Source organism: Gouania willdenowi, chromosome 6 (genome assembly GCF_900634775.1).
Source record: "Gouania willdenowi chromosome 6, fGouWil2.1, whole genome shotgun sequence".
In the NCBI taxonomy this organism is placed as follows: domain Eukaryota; kingdom Metazoa; phylum Chordata; class Actinopteri; order Blenniiformes; family Gobiesocidae; genus Gouania; species Gouania willdenowi.
The window spans coordinates 34,325,768-34,351,649 of NC_041049.1; the positions used below are offsets into that span (position 1 = coordinate 34,325,768).

Consider the following 25,882-nt stretch of genomic DNA (forward strand, 5'->3'; position numbering starts at 1 on the left):
TAAGTGGCACAGACCTTTTCAATTGTTCAACTGTTAGGAGTGACACACAGTGACTGTTTGTGATGTGTTTATTTGTGTAAATGTTCTGAGGTTTACTACAAATGAATTGCCCTTTGCGATCAATAAAGTTTTCTGAATCTGAATCTGAATAAGTATGCTGGTATTCACTTAAGCACATTGGACTATTACTTAATATTGTCCTATTGTTCATTGAACAGTTACTTTTGAGTGTTAATTACTACTTTGTCATTATTAAAGGTAATTTAAGGTAGGGTAGGATGAATATATTTGTGTATCAAAGTTAAACAACAAGGCATCAGTCACAGAAGAACAGAGAGTAAATGCAAAAAAATAAAATAAAATAACAAAAAACATTGACTTAGAAAACTTTAGATAAATAAAAAATATAGAGTACATTTTGGATAATAGGATTAAAATGAGATTAATTGGAGATAAAATAAGTTTAGAGAAGTTACACACGTTGACTTATGAATATGAATCTAAAAACTAAAGCATAACCTAACGTAAGGTTTTTTTTGTTTAATGTCAAATTTCTTATTTCCATGCACAACCTTAGCACTGCCCAATAAAGCTGGTTCTGATTTTACATAAATAAAATAAGGTGTTACAAAAAATAAATTGGCGCACCCTTTGATTGTTTGTAAACATTGTGATGTATTTGTTGGGGGGGCTTAGCATGGAGGCAAAACCACCAACGCTCTAACATTACGAGCCTCCACAGTCTTTAGCCAGCGGCGTTTCCTGTTTTTGCCACCAGCCATTACGGGGTCTATTTTGATTCTTTATTTTGAAAAGCCGCACACCGGAAGTAGCTTAGTCAATCAAAGAGCTAGTTAACAAGCTAACAGGAGTGAGCGAGTGCGGCCTGAATTATCAGCACATATTCCAGTAGTTTATGCTATTCTGTCCTTTAGGTCACACCACAGCCATAACAATCAGGTAAGACCCTGTAATGATATTTTATCGCCCTTAAATCAAAGCTAAAATGTAGCCTAGTTTCGGCCGAGGCTAACAACAGCCAGCTTTAACAGGGCGCGTGGAAAGCTGTGTGATGCCTGAGCAACTTTAGCCAGGAATGATTTCCAGAGACGTGTTGAATGAGACATACTATTGCAAAGTGTTTTTTTTACTACATGCAGACATGGCAGCAGATTGGTTGGGCAGTCTGGTATCAATAAACTGCGGTCCTACGTTAGGAGTCTATCAAGGAGAGGTGTCATCTGTGGACTCGTTGAGCCAGACCATCTCCCTGAAGCAGCCTTTCCACAACGGAGTCAAGTGCCCGGTGCCTGAGGTTACGTTCAGGTAAGTCAAGGCAAGGCTTACTGTCTACGCCAGTGGTTCCCTAACTTTTCCGGGTAATGACCCCATTTTTGTATCACAAATGTCTGGCGACCCCCGAAACTATTTTTTTTCTCTAAAATTAGTTTTGTAATCATATTTGTTATCCTGTCTTACAAATACATAGTAGTAAGGGTTAGTGCACAAAGTGACAATGTGAACTTTTTGTCTATTTCTGGGACATTGTATTATTTTTATTTTAATTGAGCAAAATAGATACATGAAAATAAATACAGCTCTATGGGTACGTTTTTCAGACCTTTTGTGTGGTGCCTGACACTAGAAATCTTCCTTCCACTGCTGTGGGTTTGAATCCCACTTTTGTTATATATATATATATATATATATATATATATATATATACAGTATATTTAACACGGCAAATTCCACCTTTAAAAATACATATACGAAAAAAAATTCGTGGGGTAGGGTTAGAGCTAACATAAAAGGGTTAGCGGGGTAGATAAAAATAAATATGCGACCCCAAGGATTAAAAAACCTGATACAGGCAATTTAATGTGTGTATGTTCAGGTAACATATGGGCTGTGAAAGCCAACTCACGACTTTACAGTTGAATATATCGAGAGCTGGCAAAACTACACACTTTCTGTACTTGTGTGGAAATGTAGTGTTTGAGTACAAATGTAATTAGGTATCAGTTGAAATACTAAGGTGTCTTCTATTAGTAAAACTAACAACACATGAAGAGTGTATTATGGTAACAGTTAAAGTACTGACTAACCTTCTTTATCCAACTACAATTACACTTTCACAAATGCACCATCAAACTCAGTATTCAGTATTCAACTTTACAATCATCAGAGAATCACCTCAGATACAAGAAAAAGACTTCAACAGAGTAAACTTTTATCCACAATAATATTTTTTTAACTGCATCAAAATTCTAAACACGTCACAAATTCTGTTGATGACATAGGAAAGCGAAACTATGCTCACACCATAAACTTAAAACAAATGATAGTAGTAGGGGTGGGCGATATGGAAATTTCTTTATCATATCACAATTTTTTTCATTGTAAAATCATGATTTTATCACAACTTTTTCATTCAGATCATTTATACTATTTTACAATTATTTACCAATAAAACAAACCAATTCATAAATTAGGTCAAGGTAATTTTCAAATATTTTGAAAAATGTATGCAAGCATTTTATCAAGCTGGTTCCAAGTACAATTAACATCAAACAAAAAGGCTGACAAGTTATTTTAGTCACACACAGTCTTTATACTTTGTTTAAAGGGGACATATCATGCGCAATCCACTTTTTTAGCCCTTAAATGCATTTTGTTGTATATTTAGAGTGCTTAGAAGTACAGAAAAAAATCTAATTAGTCTCTTCAGGTGCTCCGTAGATATCTTTATATTCTGTTTTGGTCATATTTTTCAATCTGTTTCGATTTTTCTATTCTCTATTACGTTTTTTGAACTATTACGTCACAGTATTTGCAGCGGAACTGCCAAATTAGGACATCGACTCCAGGCCCAACACTTCGAGGCAATCCCCGATTTTTTTTTTCTCGCTGTGATTTTGTAGTCCAAAGTTACGAGAGGATAAGTCAAAATGTTCGGTTGTTGGATGTAGTAACCCACACGCTTCATTACACCGTCTCCCAGCATCAGAACCTTTTCAAAGTGCCTGGTTGAGTTTTATTTTTCACGGAAATGTACCCACATCTATGGGTAAGGTCATTTTTGTGTGAGCGAAGCACTTCAAGGATGACTGCTTCTGCAACCTCCACCAGTATAAAGAAGGATTTGCCGAAAGACTTTGTCTGATTGAGGGTTCAATTCCTTCTATCTTTGGAGACGACGAACAGAGCACTTCGGTCAGCTGTAAATAACGCTAAAAAGTGTGATGATAAGACGTCCCTGTCATTGTTTTGTTAGCATTAGCAGGTGCTTAGCAGTTGCACCGTCTTCAGACTTCATATGTTAGCGCTGTGTGCTCGTTTTAGATCCTTGATGATATGGCCTATGTGATTTAATTTAAGTCTAAAGTTTTCAGTCATTTCATTTTGCCGTTGTTGTCTCCGAAAAGACTGTATTAAAATGCATTTCGTGACGTTAGCTTGGCGCTAGCGTTAGCTCGATGCTTGTGTTAGCTCACTTGTTAAAGTTCTGCAGGTTCATCATCTTCATTTTCATCTCGCTCCGCTGGGTCAGACTCTGGCTCGAACATGTAAGGCTGGATGGACAAGTCTTCTGTTGTTGACATTTTGTAAATAACCTCTGAATAAAAAGTTTATGCGCCGCTACATAACCGTATCTCTTCTATCAAACTACAAAAATGGCCGAGCAGGGTGGAGTTGAACCGAGAGGGGGCGGGGTATGAAGTGTCTCATTTGCATTTAAAGAGACCGCACCAAAACGAGTTGCTCTTAGAAGCACATCAGAAAAGGGGTAGAAAAGGGGCCTGTGGAGCTATAATAATGAGGAATTCAGACCCAAGCATTGCAGTTCCGCTTTATATAGACCACAACTGTATGATTTATATGTAAAAAAGGAAGGATTTAAAACCATGATATGTCCCCTTTAACTAAAGTGGTGTAGCATTAGCATTGTCAACACTTGCTACATAACAAGGCAGCAGATCAGTCGAGTGATTTCTATTTGTTATTGAGGTAATACACTCATATTAATGAAATCCTACTTTAAGCAGTGTTTGAATGCCTCTTTTCACACAGTTTGGACAATAATATCCTTTACAAGATAAAAGTTACTGCTTTGGTTACATTAGGCCTGGGTGATATGGACCAATATTCATATCTGTAGTTTTCCTCAAAATGGCAATAGGCAATATATTTTTATTTTCAATAGTTGCTTCAATAGTTGAGTTGGTGAAAGTAGTTTTTAAAGTAAACCACATTTAGGATGTGGTCCCTTTAAGAGCTGTATCACTCAGCTACTACGGAGCGATGGAGAGTTTGTTACAGAAGAAAAATATTTCCTCAAACATCTGTGTTTTTAGCACTCAGAACTGATGAAGTTTAAACAGAGGACAGACGGCTGCATAGAACCTTCCACAGACAGCAGCTAACACAGAAAGCAGCACAGCAACTTGTCTGTGCACTGGGAGGGAGGGGGAGCGGAGCGTACTTCTGTGCTGTTTAAGCGCTAAATACTTGTTCAGTGTGCCTATAGTGCTGACGAGCTTTGGATGTGCTGTGTATGGCACACAGACACGGCACCGCGAGGGATAAAATGTGCGCCACAGACCGTTTTAATTTTTCCGTGATTTGGCAGATCGTCGTCATGTTTTAATCCTTAACGATTTAATATCATCATATCACACACCCTTAGTGTGAAGTCAAAAAACAAAACAAAAAAATGTTTTTTCCATCCATTACTTGTGCTGTGGCCCAAATGTTTCATATTTGATGAATGAGTTTGGGATATTGAATACATTTTTGTGTGTGTCTGTTTGTTGGTCAAAACAGCTAAGAAAAACTATTTGAGACTATGTTGACATTTCTTCCTTCCTGCAGTGCCATTGACATAAAGGAACTAAAGATTTTAGATATAAATAATGGCAACGGCAGGACAACGACCATAGCGTCTACGAAGGTCAGCAGTGTTCCTCTTGCTGTACCAAAAGGTGACCCCAGATCCGTGGACAAGACAACCTCTCCACAGCTCTGCTCCAAAAGCTACGGAGAACGTCATTTAGACGCAGCAGGCCAGCCTAAAGGATTTCGCCGCAGACATAACTCTTGTAAGTTTAACAGTACAGCCAGATGTTTATCATGAGTCCAGCTGTATTCTGATTAAGGTGTGTATTCACTTCTCTTAGGGTCATCTAGCAGTCGTGGGGTGAGCCAGGTGACACCCAAAAAGAACGGGGTGAAGAATGGTCAGATGAAGCACAGGGACGATGAGTGCTTTGGAGACGGCATGGAAGACGGCCTCGACACGGACTTTGATTTTGAAGGAAACCTGGCTCTGTTCGACAAGGCAGCGGTTTTCTCAGAGATTGACACGTCGGAGCGCCGCACTGGGGCCAGGTCCAGAGGGACACCTCAGGACCAAACGCCATCACGGTACCGCCATGATGAGAACATTCTTGAGGCCAAACCAATTGTGTACAGACAGATCACTGTTCCTCAGCCTGGAGCCAAAGAATTCTGCACAGGTAAATGTTTCACATTGTATTTTGACTGTAGCACACCTATAAGTGAGTTTATAAAGTTAACTTGTTAACTTTTTTTGCAAGAGAGTATGACCAAAAATGTATATATATACTGTATATATATCTATGGAGGTATTTTTAACATTTGATCACTTTCACAGTATTTGACTCTTTTCTTTTAAGTACGACTGGGTGTTAACCACATTTTCTAATGATTAAAGAATAATTACTGTTGTAAATTGAATTACAATGACCTTACCGTCATTGTTGTGCCGAATACGTACAGTGAACGATCATATTTCTGCCTGATGAACATTATTACTAGCATGTTCATTCTGGAGTTTGAACGGCCCTGTCTCCCAATTTAATTTCATTCAAGAGTGTCATATTTTCATAGAGCCTACAAGGCTAAAACACCCTAAATGGGAATTAATACATTGGGGGAAAAACACCAAATCTGGTGACACCAGCCACCACAGACTCACCTGGCATGCATTATCAAATGGAGACAAAAACAAATGAACACAGCACCGTCTGTACGAATAATACAGCTTCTCTGTATATCATAAGTTATAATAATGTAATGGAAAGGTCACATCTCCTGGACTTTAACAGTATGATGAACTTTTGTCTCCTTGAGGGTTTCACTATTATGTTCTTGGCTTATAAGTGGCAGAAATAAGGGAAGGGGGTTTGGGTAATGTAATTTAAAAAGTAGGAACAATCAGTTTTAACAGGCAAATAACATTGGCCATGACAAATTGTGAATGAGGTTAAATTGACAAAAATAATCATGAAATATTGTGAAAAGAGATTAAAAGTGACAATAATGGGTCACCTTATCTGAAATTGGGTGGGAAATGTGGTGGAAATGGTTTATAAGTGCCGAAAATGTCTTGAAAGTGGAAAAAATGTGCAGAAAGGCATTTAAATTTGATGAAGTGGCCGAAATGGGAGTAATGTAGCAAAAATGCATTAAAAGGAGCAAAAATATGGCAAGAAAAAGTGATTCAAATAGATTAAAAGTTTGGTGTAGTTGCCGAAAAAAAGGTAAAAATAAGCAAAAATGGGCACAAATTGTTCAAAAACATTCTGTTTTTTGAAGGCATCTGGTGACCCCCTCCAGTGTCTTGCGACTCCAAATGGGGTCCTGACCCCAAGGTTGAGAACCGCTGAACTAGAGGATTGTATGTTATTGAGTGAGCTGTATGTACCAACATTTGCAATTTTTCTACCTTTTTTCTGGAACTACAACTTTAAGTGTCTGTAAAATTAAAACAAATGTAGACAATGTTCATTTAAGCAATTGTTTTATTAGAAAAATACCTACCACGGTACATACTCACTAGTGTTTTGGTATATTAAATATCATTAAAAAAACATGATATTGGGTATAAACAGGTATATTAACCAGCACTGTTTTGACCTCTGCTCATTTCCTGTATGTTTCAGACTCTGGACTCGTTGTACCGAGTATAACCTACGAACTGCACAAGCGCCTGCTGTCTGTGGCAGAGCGTCATGGTCTATCAGTGGAGCGAAGACTTGAGATGACAGGAGTGTGTGCAAGTCAGATGGCACTCACATTGCTAGGAGGACCGAACAGGTAAGGCAATGGTTCAAAGAACAGATCTCTACAGAAACTTTAAGAAGAAAGTCTTTTTAAATGCTTTCCAATTATGAAATTCTAGCCTATAAAGACAAAGCTGTATAAAAAAAGTATTGCTGAAAAATGTATTTAAAAAATGAAGTTATGTCCACCCTTGATTAATTGCTCCAGCATGTGGTTACCTGGGTGTACCACAGCTGATTGTAAAGGGTAGTTGGTTAGCAGCTTGATGCTATTTTCGACATTTTGATATTAAAATGTATCACAAAAACTCAATGGAAACACTTTTTCCGTAAATACATGACCACTTCTCACTGAGAAAACATGGCTCGGTACGTGTGGACAGAAGAGGAGACATTTCTTAGCATTATGCTAAAAGATTATTACTGCCACATGAGACAGCAAACAACAAAGGAATGCAGTGTGTTCCACACACTAAATAAATTAGGCTTGAACCACTCCAACATGGGCAAGACCAGATAGCTGTCTAATAAGGCTGGGTATTGCCAGGTACCTCGTGATACGATATGTTGCAATATTTTTGCCCATTTTTGAAATTTAATTCATGATATATTACGATATCTGTGTCACTAAAAAAATACAGAATTTATCTACTGCACTGAATCCATTTCACAGGAATTACAAAACATTGTCAATCAATTTCACATGAATGACAGCCAAGTAGTGCTGCAACTATTGAATATTTTTGTCATCGTGTATTCCGTCGATTTTTTTCATTGATTAAGTAAGTAAATTTTGGACAATAATATCCTTTGCAAGATAAAACGTTACTGCTTTGATTACATTAGGCTTGGGTGATATGGACCAATATTCATATCTTTATTTTTCCTCAAAATGGCAACAGGTGATATAAACTCCATTTATTTTTTTATTTTTTTTCAATGGTTTTACAAGAAAAACAATAATGGGTCAAAGTCAGTGGAGAAAAATGCCACAAAGACCCTTTTATTAATCACTGGCAGCTAGTGTTGTGTTCAAGACCACACTATCCGAGACCAAGACTTGCCCGAGACCAGAATGCACCGAGACCAAGACAAGACCAAGACTTTCAGGAGCCGAGACCGAGTCAAGACCAAGACCATAAACATTTTTTTATTTTCAATTTAAAAAATATATAAATAAATAAAATTATGACAAGGTACGACAGTTAAACATAATTCTATCTTTAGTTTTAGTTGCTTTTAAATACATTTGACGGAGAAAAAATTAACTAAAATATTAAAACTACTACTGCTACTGATAAATTCACAATTATTGTACATATTTGAAAACAAGATTTTTATATCAGCTGAATGTACAGCAAGTGTTTAAAAGCATTTCTACCAAGAAATAACATGGCTGGTCACCTACACACTGCAGAGTGTTTCCTCTTTGCTAGGGTTGGGCATCGTTTGGATTTTAACGATTCTGATTTCAATTCTCAATTCCGATTCTTTGAGTTGTGCAGGTCAAAAGGTCACAGATTTCACAAGATAATTTTTTAGTTTGAAAAAGTTTAATTTGGCTGTTGTAATGTAACTACGATATTCAATTACAAAGGTCCATAACTGTAACTGTAAAAGTGAAACTTTCTGAAATAAAACTACAAACAAGTTGTCATCAGTCTAAAAAACAAAGAGCTACAGGTAGATGTGAAACTAAATAAAACAAACTCAAACCCTGGAAAAGTCATGTGACAAATCAATCAACAGTTCTTGTTGAGAAAGATTATTATTATTCTGGATACAGTGGAAACAGAAACTATAAAAAAATAGTTATATTGTGAACCTGTTTATATTGTAGGGAACATATTATATACATAAATGTAATTGGAGTATAAAGCCACAAAAAAACACCACTTTAAAAAGATAATAGACTAATATAAGACCTCTTTACAGTTTTGGGTCATTCTGCGCTTTGCGCGACTTGCGGCGATGACGCGCTGGTGATGACATAATCCAAGATGGCGGTGGCCCGGACTACAGCCGTCACTATGTAATAAAAGCCATAAAAAACATGGATATAGTGAAAAGAGTGGATGGACGGAGGCCTAAACATGCGGACTTTAACACGGACACACACAGACTTATTAAACACACACGGACCTCGGTAAACGCAACAGGCTTCACCGGCCAGCAGGCACTAGGACCCAGAGGCAGAGTAAATGCATTCCCGCATTGCATTCACAGGCTGTAATATCACCAGTCTATCATTTTATCAGTTGTTAGAACTACTATCTTTCCCAGGGAGCTAATAATTATTCCTGGTGGTTGATTTCCGGAGTTTTACTGGGATTTTTACTGGTGATCAGTTTTTATCTCCCTTCCGCTCCGCGGTGCAAACTGAGACTGTAGCCCCACACACACACAGTCACATTAAGGAAGGTTGTGGTCATTATACGGGGTGGATTAAAGAATGAATAAAGGATTGTTTTATCCCGTTCTTCTACTTGTTATTATCACATTATAAAAAAGTTTAAAAATAGCAGGAATTAGTGCTGGTCTTGAGGGAAATTCCTGAGTCTGGGCAGCCCGAGTCCAAGACAAGACCGAGTCAAAATGCTTCCGAGACGAGACCGAGGCCTTTAAAAATTGGTCTCAAGACCAAGACCGGTCTCGACTACTACAACACTACTAGCAGCACAATAACAACATTTTGTATCACTTATGACTTTTTCTTCATTAAGGCTAAAATGTGATTAAATTATGTAGTGTTGCTTTTTTCAGGGCAGCTCTGAGTTGCTGAAAGTAGTTTTTAAAGTAAATCACATTCAGGACACTGTCTCTTTAAATGTGGAAACAGCCCCGTGAGCAACAGCAGCAGCAGATCTCTGCTACAGCACGGCGATGGAGAGTTAGTTACAGAAGATAAACACATGCAGTGTTTTCTCAAACATATTTCAGTGCTTCAACACTCAAAACTGATAAAGTTTTACAGGACAGACAGACAGCCGCTAACACGGAGGAAGCAGCACAGCTAACTCTGTTTGTGCACTGGGCGGGCGGGGGGGCGTACTTCTGCCCTGTTTAAGCACTTAATAATCTGTAATGCTGACATGCTGACTATCAAATGGTGTTATTTGGCAGAGAAAAAAACCATTGGATGTGCTGTGTATGGACTACAGACATATGACGCAGAAACGGCACCGCAAGGGTTCAGATGTGAACTACAGACGGTTCTACGATTTCCGTGATTTGGGAGATGGTCGTCGTGTTGTTATCCTTTAACGATCTAATATCGTCAGATCGCACAACCTTACCCTAGGGGTACTTGAACACATTGTAGGGGGTACTTGGAAACATTGATGAATCGATTTCCAACATGCTGAGTCATTTTTAAGCCTATTTCAGACACTGTACATGCTCATCCAACAGCTTTTCCACCCGTTCACAATAAACTGCATTAATAAAATAAACAATATTGTGGTTACAAAGAATTTCAAAAAATGATTGCAGTCATCCTATGAGGTCATCGTATGAGGCCCTAGAGTGTTTTTAGCTGGAGCTACTGTGTCCAAAACACTCAGACAATGATTATTGAAGTTTGACATAAACGAGTCAACATCAACACAACTAGAAAAGGTAGTAGGATCAAACGAAGCAGAAAACCCACTGATTGCAGCTTCTTTTAGAATGCATCTCTGTTTTTTCACAGTGGAAGTAGTCCGTGCCAATTTAAATGACAGATTGAATAAATTACAGCAGTGGTCGCTTGTAAATCGTCAATACTTAGTTGGTCAATTTTTAAACCAAAAGAAAAGACCAAATCCAAAGTATGTCCTTTTGTGTGCGTTGGACCCAACACATGTTGTACAAAGTGAAAAGAATCCATATGAGACACAAACTTGGCTGCCATAGCACAGGAAGAGTTATCATCATGGAGATTAAAATCACCAATAATTAATGAACTCTCCAGCTTAACAATAGATGACATAAACTCAGTATATTCGTCTAGAAATAAACGAGCAGGACCAGGCGGTCGGTAAATTAAAACTCAGTAAAAAGAGTGTTCATTTCCAACCTTACACATCTGGAGCTCGAAGGAGTTGAAAGTGTCAGTGTCACACTTGCCAACCTTGAGATCTCAAGATTAGGGAGATTTTCACAAGAGTGGGGGGGGTAGTTTGCTTTTGAAAGAGAAAATGAAATAATTCAATTTCAGTGTTCTTTTATTTGAAAAACACATTTAAAGTAAAGAACAAATTCCACAGTACCAGTACAAATGGTAAATGGTGGTAGTAGTAGAATAAATAAAATAAATAACATAAAATTAAACAAAAAGGCATACATTGCATAAATTATCCATCAAAATAAATAAAAATAATCAACAAAAGGAAAATTAAACATAGCCTATACAACAACGGCTATAACCATAACAAAAACTTCCCTACACATGGTTGTATTTGAAGGTGCAATGCTTCGCAGCCAGTAACACAGCTCTTGAAGGAGCGTAGGTATGGGCATAACCTCTTATGCCATTGTAGTGTGATTCTAGAGTCATTTTGTGTATTGTATCTTTTTTGGTGTTGGTTTGTGCATTTCTGTTGTCCTTTGTGTATTTTTTGTATAAATAGTCAGTTTTTTTTTTTTTTTTTTAATCATTTTCATATTTTTGTTGTTTGTATTTTTGTGTGTTTTTTGGAGTCATTTTGTGGGTTTTTGTGCATTTTTGTTGTCGTTTTATGTACCTTTTGTATAAATATTGTTTAGTTTTCTGTGTATAATACAGGCTAAAATGCATTAGCTTGTGGAGGATCCTAGTCCGCTTGCAGAAATGGCATTCACGCGAGGATGTTGCAGCATTGTGGAACATTTTCTGTCTTTTTCGGACTCTACCGGTGTCTACGTCTGCCAGAGAGCAGATAATGCGTGTCAATTACTTCAGTCCATGTTAAACATGACGCCGCCTGAGCTCGCGTAAAAAGCGGCAGTGATACGGACTTTGATGACATGAATTAACCAAAGCCTCAAAGCTTTTTTGGAATCAAATTGTTCGAGGAATCGTTTCAGCTGCACAGTGGGTCTTAACACTGACCACAACTAGTCCAATGTCCTTGTGTTATGTTTAAGTCTTTAAGAAAAGACTGATACAGACTGATACAGAATGATGCTTCACCAAAATATTGTTAATGATTGTTTGTGAAAATTAACTTTAAATCATTAAAAACAAAATTAATGCAGAAAATACTCATTTCAGTGCTAGTATTATCAACTTCTCTGTAAACATGGACACATATCAGTGCTGCCTAACAAGCAGAATGAACTTGTTTTATGAAAATCTCAGTCAGTTCATTACCCTGATATCGATGGTCTCCTCCACAACAACACGCAACTTTTCCCACGGATCTTCTGTAGCTCTGATGAGATGTTAACACTCTCAACAGGTGAAGATGCTCAGAGCGCCGCTGCTCTACATGAGAAACAGACGGAGTTTCACAGGCACATTAAAGTTAAGCAGCACTGGTTGGCTCTGTATTTAGGAGTCAGCAATGATTTGCGTAGTTTTTTGGCAGTTTAAACTGGGATTTCATGTTGTTTAAGACGGGAAAGGGGAGGACGGTGCACCTAATGAGAACTCCCCAGAAACATTTCCCCCATTAAAAAAAATGTTCGTGCCTCACGGTGACACATTCCATGCCAATTCTGTCTCTGTGATTTTGTTCGCAATTCTGTTGTGTAATAAGGGAAAAATAAAATATCGATATTTGATGCCAGTGAATCAATAACGTACAGCTAGATGAAACCTTGCGATGTATGATATTTTGGCACAACCTTACTGTCTAAGGACACCAGAGACAAAATTGTAGACCTCCACATGCTGGATGGGCTACAGGACAATCTGCAAGCAGCTTGGTGAGAAGGCAAGGACTGTTTTAGCAATTATTAGAAAATGAAAAAAACTCAAGACGACTGTCAGTTTCCCTCGGTCTGGGGCTTAATGCAAGATCTCACCTTGTGGGGTACACATGATCATGTGAAGGGTGAGGGATCAGGCCAGGCCTGCACGGGGGGATCTGGTCAAGGACATGAAGCGAGCTGGGACCACAATACCAAAGATTACTGTTAGTAACACACTACATCGTCATGGCTTCAAATCCTGCCGTGCATGCAAGGTCCACCTGCTCAAGCCAGCACAAGTCCAGGCCCGCCATGGGAGTGGATACATTGTTCTTTGGGGGTGCTTTTCTGCAAAGGGGACAGGATTACTAGAATGTATTAAGGGGAGGATGAATGTATTGCAAAATTGTGGCCAAAACATCCTTCCCTCAGTGAGAACATTGAAGATGATTTGTGGCTGGATCTTCCAACATGACAGTGAGCCCAAACACACAGCCAGGGCAACTAAGGAGTGGCTTCGTAAGAAGCATTTCAAGGTCCTGGAGTGGCCTAGCCAGTCTCCAGATCTGAACCCAATCAAAAATCTTTGGAGGGAGCTGAAACTCTGTGTTGTCTAGATCTGTCTGGAGGAGTGTGCCAAAATCCTTGCTGGAGTGTGTGCAGGGGCGGACTTACCGGGGTGGCAAATGCCACCCCACAACAAAGTCTTGATTCTCCTGCTGCCACCCTAATTTGTACACACGGGCACAAAACTCCGCCGACCGGTAATTCCCTGCTGCCGCTTCCTGTGTGGTTATTTTAGTTTTACACAAATTCATCAAATGCCCCTTAGTTATATAACAGTGTGGCATCATTAACATGTCAATGTTAAAATAATATTAACATGCCATATTTTTTGTAAAATTCTGGCCGCCTTCTACTCTTAAACATATTCATAAATGATTCCTTACCCCTTTAGCACTGAAAGAATATCTGTAATATTACGTGAATATCTGTAAAAGTCACGTTATTCTGTTAGCTCTGTCTGCTAGCATAGCATCTCTTCTTCACTGCACAGAATATCTGCATGCCAACCGACCACTGGTCGACAAATATCTGACGTAAATACAGGGCAATGACTGTTTTTTTTTTTGTTTTTTTTTCAAAGTCCAATTGTTAAGGCGTAAAATACATTTTCAGTTGCACTTTTAAAAAGAAAAAGAACTATTGTGCTGTTTTGCATTGTTTATTATAGAACCAGAATGTAAATTAATAGGCTTATTCTTCATTTGTATTATTCCTTTATTTATTCATTCAAGATTTATTTTTAGTTAAATTGCATTGTTTGAATAGTTTATCAAGGGATTCTTTTGACAATGAAAAATAAAAGGAAAATAATGCAGTATTTTCTAGTTTTTTTTCCCCAAAAAAATAAAGGAATATTTTTCAATCATCATTTGTCTACAGTCCCATTTTGTAAAATAAATCGTGAAGAGAATCGTATCGTGAATGGTATCGGGAGTTGAGTGAATCGTTACATCTCTACTTTTTATCCTTCACACAATTCTGTGTTACACTTTGTTAAATGTTACAGAATGCTTCTTCAATGTGATGTGACAATTGCCCTGTTTATTTTCATGGACAAAAGCTGTTTTTCTGTGTGGATGTTAGTCTCCACTCCAGTAAATATTAACAGTGTTGTGCTATTGGCTAGGAGGTTCATGTCCATTCACTTCTGTGCATCTATAAATCAGTGTCTGTCAAAGAAAACATGGTGAAGCTACTTTGTAAATCTTACAGAAATGAAGAATATATAATCATTGTGCGGTGCTTGTTAAGCAGCACTGATATGTGTCCATGTTTACAGGGAAGTTGATAATACTAGCACTGAAATTAGTATTTTATGCATTAATTTTGTTTTTAATGATTTAAAGATAATTTGCACAAACATTAACAATATTTTGGTGAAGGAATATTTTGTATCAGGATTTTCCTTAAACACAAACATAACACAAGGACATTGGACTAGTCTTGGTCAGTGTGTGTTAAGAAGAGCCACTGTGTACTATACACTTGCCTGTCATTCATGTGAAATTGATTGACAATGTTTTGTAATTCCTGTGAAATGGATTCAGTGCAGTAGATAAATTCTGAATTTGTTCAGTGACAGTTATCATGATGTATCATGGATTAATTTTCCTGCGATATGTTGATTATCGCGGGCAAAAAATATCGAGATGTATTGCATTGTGAGATACCTGGTGATACCCGGCCCTATAATTCAGTATGCTTTATGTACGTCTGCTATTTGTTGCCCCCTCTAAAAAAAATTCTGCCCCTCTCTTGCCACCTCATTTAATTTTTTCTAGATTTGCCCCTGAGTGTGTGCAAACCTGGTGAAGAACTGCAGGAAACATCTGACATCTGTAATTGTTAACAAATGTTTCTGTTCTAATTATTAGGTTCCATTTTTTTATTGTATCAAATACTTATTTTATGCAGTAAAATGAAAATGTATTGTTTGAAGATCACACAATGTGCATTTGTGGATTGTTTTTTCATATTCTATCTCTCACAGTTGAAGTTTACCTATGATACAATTTACAGACCTCTCCAGTCTTTAGAAGTGGGAAAACTTGCAAAATTAGCAGTGCATCTAATAATTATTTCCTCCATTGAAAGAATGATTGTAATTGATTTTCCAGATTCACGCCCAAGAACTTGCACCAGCGACCCACTGTGGCGATGCTGTGCGGCCCTCATGTTCAGGGAGCGCAGGGCATTAGCTGTGGTCGTCACTTGGCCAATCACGAAGTGGAAGTTGTTTTGTTTCTGCCAAACTTTGTAAAGATGCTCGACTCTGTCACCAGTGAACTGGCTCTCTTCAGTAAGACTGGGGGCCAACAAGTGTCCAGTGTCAAAGGTGAGATGATGAATGTTCACATTGTGCTGGTTTACAGGTGAATACTCAGTTGCTGAGATTTTCTGTTTTGGGCACAGACCTTCCAGACACCCCCGTGGACCTGATCATTAACTGCCTGGACTGCCACGAAAACACATTCCTGATGGATCAGCCGTGGTACCAGGCGGCCGCTGACTGGGCCAATGAGAACAGAGCACCGGTGCTCAGCCTAGACCCTCCTATCAGTGGACAGGGCCAAGCAGTGGAGGCCAAGTGGTCGCTCTCACTCTGCCTCCCTCTCCCTCTGGCTGAAGGAGCTGGTAGTGTTTACTTGTGTGACATAGGTATTCCTCGCCAGGTGTTTCAGGAAGTGGGAATCAAATACCATTCCCCGTTTGGCTGCAAATTTGTCATTCCTTTGCACTCGGCGTAGTGGCTCTCGAACAAAATGCTGTTTCATCACCTTTGATTATTTCGGTTTTCACAAATTCTCTGTTTCTAACTCAACATGACCAGGAATGTTCTCCTTGCACTGGCCCCTGCTGTGTTCTCCTGGAATCAGACACAAATGGATGAAGATGATAAAAAGTGACCATTGTGAGTCATAGCAAAGTATGGATATCAAGAGTAATAGAGCAATGCTAAGATACAAATGTTAAGGACAATCGTTGTGTGTAAAACCACTGACATTCGCCATCTATAAGGAATATTATTACATGCATAAACAGTTTAAACAAACAAGGCGTGACTACAGAAATCAACACGTTGTCAACAGCTTGCCATTTTTTGGCTCCAATGTTTCACTGGTGTTGAAATTGAAGTTAAACCAAAGCTAATGTGAATAGTTTTTTGCTTTGTGTAATGAGGCAGCTACTGGATATGTTTTGAAGACGGTAGGCTAGTCTGGATGTTTTTTGGACAAAATAGGAAAAATGCCAACAGCTTTTTTTTGTTTTTGTTTTTTTCCACCACGTAACATTTGTTTCTTAGGATAATTTTTGGCACAGCTCTGTCAGGATCAATGCTTTCCTAGTGTGGGAAACATTCACTTGCCAATGATACCTTTATTTTCTATATTTGGGCTGAAACTTTTTTTTTTCTTCTAGATTTGTCAGCTTTTGAACATCCATTTTTGTAATTATTTTCACAAGTACATATCTTATTCATCTGTTGGAGGTTTGAAAGTGTCAATTGTTCTAAGCGTTAGTCAAATACTGGCTCAAAATATTGAATTTTTTTTGTTGTTGTAATATTCTAATAGTTTAAGATGGTACACAATGCTGCATCCTGTGCTGAATGAATACCATTAAAAGAACCCTTTCAGGATTTATTTGTAACTAACCAAGTATCTGTTACTGCACTATAGTTATTTCTGTCTATTCTTAATGGTGTATAAATTTACATTTTCTTTACATTTGTATCTGGTTTGTCAATGCTTCGGGATGTTGGTTAACTGATCTTTGTCATAGTTCAATCACATTTCCATGTGTGGTATAAATTGAGCTTCTTAGGGACGGATGAACAGAAATGTGTGTGCACGCCATCATTAGTTTTTTTACTGCAATTTTGATCCATCCATTATTGACCTGAAAAGAATGACCCGAGCTGATCCCTTTGGCCGTTTCTCACCAGTGTTTATCCTGCTCCAGTGACCTGGTAGTTGCACATTGTTGCAAGATCAAAATGTATTTTCATGTTTGATCTTTAAAGGTTGTTGAAAATGATTTTATCAGTTTGTCTTGAGCTGAATAAAACTGCATGTTGCAGTAGATCATCATAGACTAAACTCTGGATGTTTATGAACATAAAACTTTTTTTTTTTTTTTTTTTTTATCAAGAATCACCTTTCTTCCAATGGTTTTTGAGTTTAGTTTGGTTAACTACAGTAATATAGTTAATATCTTTTATATGCTATTTTTTTCATAAATGCAGTTCTGGTTTTCAACGCTGCCATATTTTGATGCACTTTGGTCAACCGTGAAGTATTGTATTTAAAACAAACCTGATAAATAATCCTATTTGGTACCTGTACTTCTATGTGGTACTGTTCTACAGTAAATGACTGTGGAATATAGTCCCTGGAAAAACAACTTCTCTCAGCTGTCACACTTTAGTCTTGGAGGTCTGTGCACAACCCCTCTGTGTTGCTTAATGATATATTCAGCTTTCAATCAGTTTGAGTATCAGTTCTAAAGAGCTCATTATACTTCTGGAGACTTCAGATTCCTTGGAACCTTTTCATCAAATTGATAGGTCAATAAACCAAGCTTAGTTCCTGGAGGATCTCTGTCCTGCATAGTGCACATCTTCCCTTTAATAAACACATGGATGCAGAAAACTGCATGTAAGGCTTTCTTTATGAGACCCTTGTTCTTTCCTAAGTTGGAGTACGAAAGATGTTAAAGAACTTGTAGAACAGCAGCCCCTCAGAACAACGTTTGCCCACTTCAGCGTTAAACATTGTCTTATTTTGCATAGTGAAACCCATCCTCCTCCATGCACAATGGAAGTCATTTTTCTAACATTCCTCTGGCCTGATGTGTGGAGCCACATCTGTCCAGACAAGTCTGGATTAGCTCAATGTCCTGAAATGTGAATGAGAACTTATTGTGCCCACCAGGGGGCAGTAAAGCCAACTTCTGTGGCAAATTCTTTTATTTCTTTCATTGAATGCTGGATTCCTATTTTTTTCCAAAATGTGAAGGTGACACTGATTGTTTACATGTCCTGTGCTTTCAGATTTCAGGTGGTTGACAGTAAAAACAGTCAGCTTTAGTTCATTGTTGAAGATGAAAAGCAATGTTCTGTCCTCACCTGGCAAAGTAATAAACAAAACCTCCACACTGTTCCACGCTTTTCTCTTCAATGTAATTATTGATAAGAATGTGTCCGAATTCATTGTCTCAGCTAAGTAACTTTATATCTTCAAAACTTCTACAATCACAAACTATTAAATACTGTAAATATAATTATTTTTTATTGGTGATGTTGCTCCTTGTAAATTTGTATTGTGTTCAGTAACTTTTCAGCAATTGTCATAGATGTAAAACATCCTAGAGACCTTCAGAATGGATGGTTTTAGAGGCTACTGTTATTTGAGACATTTCTAAATTGTTGCATGAATGAGCACCAGAGCTAGTGACAGGCTGCCAGAAAGAAACAGAACAAACTGAGTTTCTTCTGTAAACAACTTTGTGTGATCAGTTGTTACCAACACCATTGTTTCTTTAAAACATGTTTTTACACATCTTTTCAAAGCAAAACAGACATAAATGCCTCTTTTAAAAGAGTTTTTCCAATTGAATCTGAACACAGTGCACATATTGATTTTTTTTTTTTTTCTTTTTTTTTTGCCAGAAAATTCAACAAATTAAAATAAATTTAAATAATACCATAATGTTCTAGTATACTATTTTTAGGCCTGGCTGCTGAACTCAAAATGCCACTCACATTGTTGTTGTTGTTGTTGTTGTTGTTGTGTCCACTAGTTAAAATCACTACTCTGTTATTTGTGAACGGATCGGGCTGAAATTTGTTAGGTATATATACTCCTCCCTTAGTTCTCGTTAGATCGGAATGCAGTTTGGTTTGAACCCTCTATGAATGAATATGATGAAATGCTCTGAGCCCTTTTTTGAAATGGGGCCCCGGGGCCGACCCCCATTTCCGGTAATTTCCAAATTTATGGGAACATAGTCGTGTGATATATCATTTCAAAGGTAATTCAACGTAGATTACAAATATGTCTTGCACAATTGGATTAGGGGCCCACCCCCTTTTTCAAGCTATTTCCATTAAAATAGTTTTCTCATTTATTTCTGAGTCAAATATTGCGACAGTTGGTGGTACCAAGTCATTGACGCATACCAATATATGAATGGGGCCCATTACTCCATATGTGCCACGGGGGCACCAGGTGGCTGTAATTTGACGTTGTATGAGCGGATGTCACGAGCCTCTCGGAGACCTGTTGGAAAGGTCATTTCTAAATCTATCATAACATAGTCGTGTCACATACCGTTTCAAAAGCAATTCAACATAGATTACAATTTTACCTCGAACCGAGTCAGTTAACTGAATTTGCGGGCCTGCTGTAGTTCATCCGAACTTGTTTCAATATATAGTCACATTTACCATTCATATATTTTTCTAATAAAACAATAGAATTAGATTGTCTACATTTGTTATAATTTTACATACACTAAATTATAGTTCCAGAAAAAAACATTCAGAAATTTGAAATGTTGTCTGCTGCAATTCATACAGCTCGCTCATAATAAAATACAATCCTTTGTTCAGGGGTTTTCAACCTTGGGGTCAGGACCCTATTGGAGAGTATTTTCTGAACAAATAGAACCCCTTTTTTTTCTTAATCTTGCCATATTTTAATCTATTTTCATCTCTTTTTCTTGTCATATTTTTGCTCCTATTAATGCATTTTTGCTACATTACTCTATTTTCGGCCACTTCACCATCAAATGATTCTACTTTAAAGACATTTTCACCACTTTTCTCACATAATGTATGTTGACCTATTACTGTCATTTTTAACCTCTTTTCACCTCAGTTCATGTTTGTTATGCCCATTATTTGCCAGTGTTCCTACTAATTCTTTCAACATTGACACTTTGCACCAACTTTTCTGTCCTAATTCTAATTTCTGTCCTCTAATTTGCAACTTTTAACCAATTTCTGTGGTTTTTATAATCCTATTTCACCACATTTTCCATCATTTTGGGTCATTTTTAACCCATTTTATTTCTGATTAAAACACGGATTTACATCTTCAACATATATATGGAGTAAATAATAATAAACTTCCTGGATAACAGTGGATATTATTCAGATCCATCATGTTGCTGACTTTATGGATGGACCCCAAAAATCTCTCTCCTTTATTCCCCTTATAGATGGTCCTGTTTCACCATGACTGTTCTATAATGTTCAACCACCTTCAGCTACAGTGGGGGTCCCTGGAACCTTTATTATTTGGGGGTCGTGGGCTGAAAAGGTTGAGAACCACTGCCCTACAGTAAACATTCTTACCAGTGAGTGTTATAGCTGGGCTGTCACTGTTGCGCATGCGCACTGAAAAGACAAGGTGGGGCAGATACCGCAGAGTTCACTCAGCCAGAGCTTTGACTTATTTCAACAACAACAACTCTCCACTTCCTTCACACATTCTCTTCAACTTCTTTTCGCCAGTTTTTGTTTAAAGATGGAAGTGAACCAGCAACTGGCTTTAGCGCCATGAGTGAGCCTTCACTTCACTTTCAGAACATTTGACTTTTTCCTCCTCAGGATCTGAATGTTTCATGACTGTCGGATATTCGTCATAAATGGGATTATTTGCAGCTCTGCAGAACCAGAGGACGTGACTGAAAACCAGCCCTAAAAGATGAGTTCTCAGGTAAATCTTTTAGAAATATCAGCAATGAAATGTTACAAGAGTTTGCTTTTGAATAGTTGACTTTTTACTTTGTTAAAGTTTCTCCAAACGTATTTCACATCTGTCTCGTGCAAATTAATTCGCAAACCTCTTATGCAGTCGTTGTTTCGTTGCACGGGCACTAGAATTACCATATAATTATAATATATATATATATATATATATATATATAGTAATAGGTATTATGCAACACTGAAAAACACTATCTTTACACTATGATAAGTGACCCTTTTTATTGAGGATGTTAAATATCTATAGTTGAGATATACTTGGATATAAATTGTGCTTTCAAATCCTCTAAAATGTAAGTGTATTTGGGCAAACATTATTAATGTTACATATTATTACTTGCTAATGGGCACGAAGAGCACAGCTTAGGACTTTTTATTTGATTCATACTTAAGGACAAAACACTTTTTTTTATTCAGTCATTTTAGTTGTTGCAGTGGAAGGACCTTATGGAGATATTAAGATGCTTTTCACTGTGCTTAACACTTATCTCTGTTCAAAAAAGGATTTTATCTAATGCACCTCAGCTGTTAGGATAACCACTTTCTTGTAAAAAAAAAAATATATATATAGTGTCAATGTTTGTAAGATTTAGATTTAACATTTATTATTTAGATTTAATATTTAACATTTAGAGTTAATATTTAGATTGACATTTGAAATCTAGATTTAATATTTAACAATTAGATTTAGATTTAAGGTTTACATTTAACATTTAGATTGAGATTACAAAAAAAAAACCCACACAGCTAGAATTAGTCAAACATTCTTAAGTAGTGACACATTTTACTCTAATCAAATGCAGATATTTTTGGGTTAATTGCAATGAGGCAAATATGATATAACTTTGTTAGATTTAAGTCTACAGAGGGATTTTCACTTTTTGTGGTTTTCCTACTTTTAAAGTACTCTAATATAAACGTTTTTCCACTGCACACGGGCTGACATAATACAAATGATTAATGGACAAAAGTATTCAGACAAATTACAGTTTCACCAATACTGTTATTTGAAATGTATATACTTTAATATCTAGTCACTCATCCTTTTGAGCTTCCACTCTTCTTGGAAGGCTTTCATTTAAAATGTTGTAGTGTTTCTCATGTGATTTGTTACCATTGATTTATGTGGTCAGGCACTGATGTTGGATGAGAAGGCAAAAGGCTATTCATGAACTGTTCCCACAAAGTTGGAAGCATAGTATTGTCCAAAATGACTTTGAGATGCACCTTCACTAAAGATAAGGGGCCTAAACCCAAACTGGTGGGGCCCCATACAATAGCCTGTAGTTATCCGTCCATCCATAACACAATTTATTGTTTGATTACACTGGAGCAGACATTGTACCTTCACCGTGATATTATGTAACATGTTGTGATGTTCACAGATCTACATTTGATCATTTCTGTAGGTCTCTCAAAAGTTATTTTAATGAACAGACTTTAGATTACACATGAACTCTTCTACCACTGTGTTTAAGGGGTCTCACGTTACAACAGATAAGGATCTGATATTGATAATTATAGATGTTTATTTCTGCAGTTTTTGTGGAGATAGAAGAAGCCAATAAACCACATTTAAGTAAATGATACCAAAGTATAGAGTGCCTAAAAAAAATCTTCCTGTTTCACTGATTGTTCCGTGCTTTCAGAACACAGCTGGTGGTTAAGTGAGCACATTTTTTTCATGTACTGTTGCACTGCAAGGAAGTGGTCTTGTGCTGCTCATACTTGGTATCTACTAAAATTAATATGATTTGTTTTATTTTATTGTACTTTGAAAAGCAGTAAAATTCAAAGTTCACTGTCATGGCTGAAAGCCAAATAGCAGTGGATTTCCTGGCATGAACAATTATTGATTTCTCTCTTCCTGCTGCTCTAAATCCCACACTGTTCTTCATTGCCATGCGTTGTGTGTTATTAAATGATGCTATTAGAGCCAGTGAGGGACTGCTTTCTGTTATCAGTGTCTGCATTATAGAGTCTGATGGGGAGAAAATGGAACAAAATGAGCCTCTATTACAGGAGTTCTACTTCCGCCTTCAGATCAAACTGTTGGCATGCACTCTTCCTTTATTACCCAGCTTTGTGTACCTCCCAAATAAAAGGTTGGTGGATATAGAGTGAGAGTCTTTTAGTTTCCTCTTTTCACTTGTGCTGTCCTCCTGCAAAGCAGTGAATAGTTATATGTGAACTGATTCTAATAATTATCTGTGTATATAAGACGGGATGGAGATGCAATTTAGGGCTGAACGATTTTGGAAAATAATCTAATTGAGATTTTTTTCCCTCAATATTCCGATTGCGATTTAATATGCTATTATTTTTTCAAGGACTTTTTGTCATGTATTTTTCAATGACCACAAGCAATAAATCAATCTGTTTCATAATAAACAATCTCAGATTTATTTAAAATTTAAATAAATGTAAAATGTAAATTTTAAAAGACATTATTCTTATTCTTAAGATGAAAATGCAACAGAGACCTAACGTGGTTTGTGCTCTCCATTTAAAACATTATTTAACTTTGGAAAAAGCTTTTAAACTCTTTCTAAAATGCTGAGGGATGCAGGGTTTTATTAAAAGTAGAGCATGAAGATCTGTAATCATACTGTGTTGTGTAGAAATAGAAACATGCGGAAATCACTTGGAGAGGAAATCTGATTTCTTCATTTTTTTTAAAAGACACAAGCTGCTCAAACTTCTTATTCTGCATGTAAACGTGAGGACCTAAACTGACTTATTTTTCAGTGACTGACTCCGTAATCACACAATAATACACATTTCTTCAAAACATATAAGCTCCTATCAGACTGGATCAGAAGATTAGGCCCGTTGTTTATCCTGAAGGAATATCAGTCCATATAATAGATAGTAAACAACAAAATAACACCAAATGAACAGAGCTGAAATGATCCAAAAGCAAGAGTTGATATTATACAGTAGTACGTCTCGTACACACTGAGAAGAGTTACAGAAATACTGAGTTCAACCCTTTTCTGCAGGACTTTAGTTATTGATTTCTTCTTGTTTTTCTTTTTAAATCAAGTTGTTAAAACATTTTGACAACAAACCCGACCGTTCAGGTGTTGCTCCTCACATTCTCAGCACAGGTAGACGAGGGAGTGGCAGATTCAAACAAGGTCAAAGTAGATGTTTTTAGTACATTCCTGCCTCGTCTTGCTTGGTGCCGTCAGGCTGCAGCTAGTTTGTGCTGTTGATTAACAGGTTTGTGAAGAACAATTAGAATAGTTAAGGGTGATGGGAAACATGTTGCTTGAGGCGATGCACTATGTTTCATTGTTGACAAATAGATTATGGATTCAGCTTTATTGTGTGTTGTTGCTTTTGAGGAGTTCATATGTATCCATTGTCAGACTGAAGTTACTGGTAACTGCTGCTCACAGCACATCTGGATGAGAACATCTCAGTGTCTTCAGGTCATCATGATGTGGACGATGGCACAATGGCAGTCTTGTGTGCCTTTTGAGAAAGAGTTAGCTGTGACTCCATGTGGAGCGTCACCCAATGACAGATTGGTTTGTGTCTGTTCAGCTGCTGCTGAGATGCATTCAGTGTCTGACAGAAGATTAATTTAGAAACACTGGAATGTGATCAGGAATGATCCCACCCTCATTTGGAAAGATCCCATTATATTTTGTGTTTCCAGCTGCAAGGAACAGCATAGAGCCATTACATTAAGACCACATGACCCGTTTTCTGTGATAGTCAATTTATTATTTTACAACTAGTATGGCTAATCTTGTACATGTTGAAAAATAATAAAAAAAAAACCCCTCCAGCCAGCTTACAATTGTTATCTAGAATAGGGGTTCTCAAACAGGGGTACGCGTACCTCTAGGGGTACAGGAGCACTTTGCAGGGGGTACTAAATGCTCCTAGTTCCTTTTTAGGCTATTTTTGGACAAATTCTCCACAAACTACCAATATTGTTTAATAAAATACTTGGGATGTCCCGATACAACTTTTTCACCTCCGATACGATACCGATATTACAGCCTTGTGTATTCGCCGATACCGATATCGATCCGATACGATATCAGCACGAATCTTACATAGTTTTATTATTTATTTTGTGGTGTGGAATGTTAGAAAAGGCTGGATAAGTGATGTTAGTCAAACAGAGAACACTTGTCAACAATTCAAGTTCTCATCAGTTATTTTTTACTGTCAGTATATGGTGGAAACAAAAACAGTAAAAACTTATCGGAGCGCTTATATCGGAGATTTTAGATGCAGTCCGATAAAATCCGATATTCGTTGTTTTGGCTGATATTGGATCATTATTGATTCGGGACACCCCCTATAAAATACTATAATTTCTTGTCATGTATTGAAACAATTATTTTATGCTGTAGAGGCCATTTTATCACACAATAAGTAGCTGCATTTTACATCGGAGACCGTATTAACTTACTTTTGAGATAATCACATTAAATAATTTCCATTTAAATTCCAGTCATTGTTTTTGTAGATTAAGCCTTACGGAACCAATGTTCCAGACACAGTTTTTAGGTTTAGGAAATCCCGCTGTTCCACAAATGAAAAAGCATATGAAATTATG

At 37.2% G+C, this 25,882-nt stretch overlaps 2 protein-coding genes across 3 annotated transcripts in view; both read left to right on the forward strand.

Annotated features, from left to right (window-relative positions):
- The first annotated feature begins 819 nt into the window (after positions 1–819).
- edc3 (enhancer of mRNA decapping 3 homolog (S. cerevisiae)) lies at positions 820–18,686 on the forward strand. Of its 2 annotated transcripts, none has more exons than XM_028449759.1 (7): positions 820–960; positions 1,161–1,326; positions 4,873–5,099; positions 5,178–5,516; positions 6,966–7,119; positions 15,644–15,884; positions 16,155–18,686. In XM_028449759.1, exons 2-7 carry the CDS (start codon positions 1,163–1,165, stop codon positions 16,182–16,184), a joined length of 1,155 nt encoding a protein of 384 aa, XP_028305560.1. In that variant the 5' UTR covers positions 820–960; positions 1,161–1,162; the 3' UTR covers positions 16,185–18,686. The 2 variants fall into 2 exon arrangements, with proteins under 2 accessions (XP_028305560.1, XP_028305559.1); XM_028449758.1 differs by having other exon boundaries at positions 15,644–15,861; positions 15,939–18,686.
- Positions 18,687–20,940: 2,254 nt separating this feature from the next.
- The window catches only part of LOC114464628 (tyrosine-protein kinase CSK-like), a 44,718-nt gene continuing 39,776 nt past the window's right edge, over positions 20,941–25,882 (forward strand). The window contains exon 1 of the mRNA XM_028449024.1: positions 20,941–21,250. The gene's annotated coding sequence lies outside the window, so the exon portion shown is untranslated. The remainder of the gene's footprint in view (positions 21,251–25,882) is intronic.